Source organism: Sinocyclocheilus rhinocerous, unplaced genomic scaffold (assembly GCF_001515625.1).
Source record: "Sinocyclocheilus rhinocerous isolate Xijiao unplaced genomic scaffold, SAMN03320098_v1.1 scaffold340, whole genome shotgun sequence".
NCBI classification, from domain to species: domain Eukaryota; kingdom Metazoa; phylum Chordata; class Actinopteri; order Cypriniformes; family Cyprinidae; genus Sinocyclocheilus; species Sinocyclocheilus rhinocerous.
Window position 1 is genome coordinate 706,725 of NW_015670980.1, and position 6,178 is coordinate 712,902.

Below are 6,178 nucleotides of genomic sequence, written 5' to 3' on the forward strand. Positions count from 1 at the left end.
GAGTACCTCACCTTCAGCATTATAATTATTTCACCCGCACCAGACAGAGACTGAGACGGTGCCGCTGCATGTCGTGCCAAACCTTCTCACGACAGCGTCATCAGCTTGAGATCGGCCTTTTGAGAGACCGCCGATCGATCATCCCAAAGCGATTATCGGCCGATAGTGATCGGTAGCCGATCAATCGGAGCACCCCTACTTGTTAGAGTATTGTAAGATTAGTTTAGCAACATGCAAATCTAATTTTTCCATATTTTTAAATAAAAAAAACATTGTTTAATATTGTGTAAAATGAAGTGTTGATTTCATTGAATACAGTTTTGTGTATGTATTTACAGTCTTAAAATGGTAGTGTTTTAATTTTATTTAAAGGGGTCCTATTATGCTCTTTTACAAAGTCTTGATTTTGTTTTGGGGGGTGTACTAGAACAGGCTCTCATACTAGGTTGTTCGAAAAACACATTATTTTTCACATATTTAACATTATTACAACACCTCTCTCCCCAGTCTGGCATGAATGGCTCGAATAGTTCCTGTATCAAATGAAGGCCCGCCTTCTGATATACGAAATGTGCTGTGATTGGTTAGCTGGGACAGTGTGTGTTGTGATTGGCACCACTCGGCGCCTGGTCGGGAAATGTCACGGTTAGAACCTTCAGAGGTACATTCATATAATTAATTCATTCATATATTCATTTGTATAATTCCCTTAGCACTCTTTTAAAACCTCCCAGCTTTTCCGCCCTGTTTTCACTCAAAACGAAACTACTCTGCATGCTGTGCGCACGTGAGACTGTTACTTAAAACTGTGCTTTATGCTGGACAGTATTTATTTATCGCGAGTTGTTCAAATCGCGGTAATCTAATACGGTTTTAATGATAATTAAAAGATGAAATGGTAATACTAACCGTGTGGAATTTTATCATGATTTATCGTCAAACCGGTAATCGTTACATCCCTACCTTCAGCATTATAATTATTTCACCCGCGCCGGACAGAGACTGAGACGGTGCCGCTGCATGTCGTGCCAAACCTTCTCACGACAGCGTCATCAGCTTGAGATCGGCCTTTTGAGAGACCGCCGATCGATCATCCCAAAGCGATTATCGGCCGATAGTGATCGGTAGCCGATCAATCGGAGCACCCCTACTTGTTAGTTTGTTTATGTTAGACAAGTAAAGAGCACCATGTTTTTATATTGCATTTATTAGTTTAGACCAAACAACTAAGTTAGACCCAACTAATCATTTTTTTGTATTGTATTGTCTGAATTTCATATTTTTTTAAATAAAATACATTTACAGAAAAATGCATGTACATTAATATAGGTTGAAATATAAACTTAATTAAAAAAACATATATATATATATATATATATATATATAAAATACAGAATATGAGATATCCTTTTGTTTTTATTCAAAGGTTTCTCATTTGTTTTGAATAATTGTGTATTTTGAAACAAAATTTAAGAAGTTTGTGTTTTGCAGCAAATGTTCTCCAAATGCCCGTGGAAAGAGTATAAGTCAGACACCGGCAAGCCCTATTACTACAACTCACAGACCAAAGAGTCTCGCTGGACTAAACCCAAGGAGCTGGAGGACCTGGAGGGTCAGTGTGCAGAATAAGCAGCATTATTATACACATCCAGAAATCTCACATGAGGAATGGTTTGACTTTTTTTTTTTCTCTTTTTTTTCAGCGATGATAAAGGCAGAGGAGAACGGGTGAGCATCAGCTTTATTTAATAAGACCATAAAGGGTTAGTTCACCCAAAAATTTGATTTACTTGCCCTCATGTCGTTCCAAACCCCGTGTGCCTCTTATGTTCATCTTCAAAACACTCTTAAAGGGGTCATATGGTGTTGCTAAAAAGAACATTATTTTGTATATTTGGTGTAATGAGACATGTTTATGCGGTTTAAGGTCCAAAAAACACATTATTTTCCACATACGGTACATTATAAAACGCATAGTTTTTTACATGACCCCTTTAATCTATGCCAATTGAGTGATTAAATGATGAACATTTAATCTGGGCCTTTTTTTAATACATGTAACTACATACATAGAGCTCATCAATTGTGGTAAATGGACGCTCAAACATGCTTGCTTTGACAGGGTTAATAATTCATGACAGAATAAAAATTTTTGGGTGAACTATCCTTTTAATGTACCGTTAGATTTACAGAAATCAGTTTTAAGTTTCAAAATGCTTTACTATTAGTGGAAAACGGTCCGTTGATGCAGATTCACCGCTACCGGTCATTTTACACAAATTAATGGCTTAATAGTGAAGTAAAATATTAATACTATATATTTTTTTCCAGGGTCAATGTAGACTTCTGTGTTATTGTAATTCACATTTTTTAAAATTCCATAAAAACATTAAAAATATATAATTACCATACAATTTTTATTTTTTTGTTTAGAAATTCAGAGATTATCCAACTATAATAATTTTTGATCTGTGTGTGTGTGTGTCTGGTGAAGGACGGCTGACGTTGTGGCTCCTGGCACCACCCCTGCTCTTACATCTCAGAGTGAGTCGGCTGTTACCGTGGCGGCAGTTGCTGAGACTGAGGTTGCCATGGCGACAGTCGCCACAGAGGAACAGCCGTCTCACGTGCCTGCGCAGGTCGCTGAGGTCAGCAGTGATGTCACTGTTAACTCCACTGAGGAAGCGCCCAGCGTAGAGACACAACCCAGGTAATGAAGCCTCAACACATACAAAAACACCCAGAGCATCACACCTCTCACACCACTCACTGAACAAAACAAAAGAGATTTTCATTCATTTACACTACCGTTTAATACTTTGGGGTCAATAATATTTTTCTAAAGAAATGAATGCTTCTATTCAACCAGGATGCATTACATCGATCAAAATTTGAAGTAATGTAAAAAAGATTTGAATACATTTCAAAATAAATGCTGTTCTTTTGAACTTTCTATTCGTGAAAGAATCCTGACAAAAAATTACTGCTGAAAATTCCGCTTTGCCATCACAGGAATAAATTATATTTTAATATACATTTCAATAAAAATCAGTTTGTAATAATATTTTCTGATTATACTGTTTTAATTGTATTTTTGCGCAAATAAATGCAGACTTGGAGAGCATAAAACCCTTTTACCAACCCCAAGTAGTGCTACATTACTTCCTGCTGAAAATTGTCAGATTACGAAACAAAGCGCTGTGAATTGTTTTGTGCCATACAAGACCCAATGTTCATTTTCCTTTAAAAGGTAAATTGCTATAGTTGCTTTATAATATCTTGTTTTATTCTATATTTGTTTGTTTTGCAGTAATGATGTGTCTAAGGAGGAGAGACCTGAGCTGGTGAAGAAAGTTTACAAGTGGAACACAAAAGAGGAGGCAAAGCAGGCATTTAAAGAACTGCTGAAAGAAAAGGTAAATTTCTCTCTCTCTCTCTCTCCTGTAGTGAAGAGGGAGGTCTTGATATTCCGGCTGGGTCTTTCTAAATTTAGTGTGTTTTAATTTGGCACACAAAGTGCTCCTGAGAGAGCCGCGGCTGTTTAATTGCTGTGAGTGTGATTAGACTGGAGTGAGTGAAACGGAAGATGCTGGAATCGCACGCTTCACAGACCCCTGACAGCCTTTCAGAAAGACACGCTCAGAATTAGGGCTGGCGGAAAAGATCGATTCGCGGCTTTTGAGAATCGATATCGAATCGACGTCATTTAAAAAAACGATTAATCGAAAAATCCATTTTTTTGCCCAGCCCTACTCAGAATGGATGAAGAACTGAATGTTTTGTGATGTCGACCTGGAGAGCTACTTCTCCAAACCTTTTCATTACTCTGTTCCCTCTCAGTGGACGCCCATTTATGCCTCTCAACAATAACATGAGAAATCTAATGATCCACTCAGTCAAATTGAAATCGTTCAGTATGTTGGAAAGTATATTACTCATGAAAAATGTGTTGATTACTAAATGGGTTCTTTAGAAAATCTAAATGAAGTTGTGCAGCCTTCCCTCTTTTTTTTAGCCCCCCCCCCACCCCCCAAACATGCATTATTGAGTAACAAGTATGCTGTAGCTTTGGAGAAAAGTAACTTTGCATCTCTGTCCCTCCATGTGACTATAGGGCGTTTCCTCCAATGCATCATGGGAGCAGGCAATGAAGCTGATAATTAACGACCCTCGTTACAGGTATCCAAATACTGCACACAGCATTAATGGCATTTAATAGCATTTAAATCCTGTGCACTGTTAAATGTGTCCCTGCTGTTCTTCACTGAACCGCTCACTGTGTGTGTGTGTGCAGTGCTCTGCCTAAGCTGAGTGAAAAGAAACAGGCGTTCAATGCTTATAAAGTCCAGACAGAGAAAGAGGAAAAGGAAGAAGCCAGAATCAAATACAAGGAGTCTAAAGAGACTTTCCAGCGCTTCCTGGAGAACCACGAGAAGATGACCTCAACCACACGATACAAGTGGGTTTTTAAAGCCGTTTTGATGACAACATTATTCAATGCTCACTTGACATCACAGTGTAGACCTTGTATTTTGGGTTGGGGTTTTGAAAAGCCTAGCAACTGTATAGCAACACAAAAAAAAATACTCCGAACACCTTAGCAACTGCATAGAAATGCCCTGGCAATCACCCTCACTTCAGTTTTGCATGCACAAGCACCACTCTCGTTTTTAATCCAGTATTACTATAAACAAGGTTAATGACTTTTCAGCTCTCTTTGTCTGTCATTGATTAAAATCACATCAGCAGTGTTCTCATGGTGACTTTTTGGGAGGTTAAATGATGTTATTGGTGTAAATCTCACCAGTATATAACAGTGTTGTTTGTCGTGAGTCCCTGTCTGCACTGTGTCATACGGTCTCAGAGAGACTGTTATTAATTACTAGTTCTGTGACGTTAATATCCTGCAATATCACTGCCCCCTACTGACTAGCTTATGACCTGCAGCAACGTTCATTCACATGGATGAAATCATGCTGTATTAAATATTACGGCAAAAGTTGTTGTTGTTTAAGCAGTGGTTGTTTGTGAGTAAGTTGTGTTGGCTTGTCTTGTGCAGGAAAGCGGAGCAGATGTTTGGCGATCAGGAGGTGTGGTCATGTGTCCCCGAGAGAGACCGGCTGGAGATCTACGAAGATGTGCTGTTTTATTTAGCAAAGAAAGAGAAGGTTTGATTGGTTTATTCTGTTTATTACTGTAGAAGAGAGAGCAGTGATAATCTAATAGCTTGCTAATTAGTTTTTTCTATTAAACAGTTTAAATGCTGATATCACTTTCATTTGGATGCATTTTAATATGCAAACGTTAATTATAAAGCAATAAACCAGATGTGGCTGTGCATTACAGTGATTAAGGGATGTTGTTAGGTGTGACGCATTGTAAAAAATCACTAACACACAGTGGCTTATTATAATTATAAAACTTTAGCAACTGCAATAAACATTGTCAAGAAGTAATTCCGTTTATTAGAAGAAAAGAGATCAGTAAATAATTCTTCCAAGTAATAGAACTCATTAGTTGAACAGTAGGCTGTTTATATTTGCCAACCACTAATATAATCAAAAATGTTTTTTTGTTGCATTTAATTTAAAATTCACTTGATTTGTGCTTAAACCTCCTGATACAATCAATAGTGCCTTTATATGTGAGTGTTTTTGCATCATGAAAACTCTGGAAAATGTGCTTAATTGTCAAGAAAATAATGGCATTTATAAACAGTGCAAAAATTCTTCATGCGCTTAAATCAGCTCGATTTATATATATATATATATATACATACACTACCGGTCAAACGTTTGGGATCAATAAGACTTGTAATGTTTTTTAAAGAAGTCTCTTATGCTCATCAAGGCTGCATTTATTTGATCAAAAATACAGTAATCTTGCAAAATGTTATTACAATATAAAATAATGGTTTCTATTTTAATATCCTTTAAAATATAATTTATTTCTGTGATGCAAAGCTGAATTTCCATCAGCCATTACTCCAGTATAAAGTGTCACATGATCCTTCAGAAATCATTCTAATATGCTGATTTATTATTAGAATTATCAATGTTGGCAACAGTTGTGCTGCCAAATATTCTTTTGGAAACTGCAGTACTTTTTTCAGGATTCTTTGATGAATAAAAAGTTAAAAAGAACAGCATTTATTCAAAATATAAATCTTTTCTAACAA

General features: G+C 36.9%; 1 protein-coding gene across 1 annotated transcript in view; it reads left to right on the forward strand.

Annotated features, from left to right (window-relative positions):
- Positions 1-6,178, forward strand: part of LOC107734484 (pre-mRNA-processing factor 40 homolog A) — a 37,360-nt gene that overhangs the window by 11,658 nt on the left and 19,524 nt on the right. Inside the window, exons 7-13 of the mRNA XM_016546457.1 lie at positions 1,492-1,612; positions 1,704-1,728; positions 2,495-2,710; positions 3,311-3,416; positions 4,115-4,179; positions 4,295-4,459; positions 5,060-5,168. Of these exons, the coding sequence (XP_016401943.1) occupies positions 1,492-1,612; positions 1,704-1,728; positions 2,495-2,710; positions 3,311-3,416; positions 4,115-4,179; positions 4,295-4,459; positions 5,060-5,168 (807 nt within the window). The remainder of the gene's footprint in view (positions 1-1,491; positions 1,613-1,703; positions 1,729-2,494; positions 2,711-3,310; positions 3,417-4,114; positions 4,180-4,294; positions 4,460-5,059; positions 5,169-6,178) is intronic.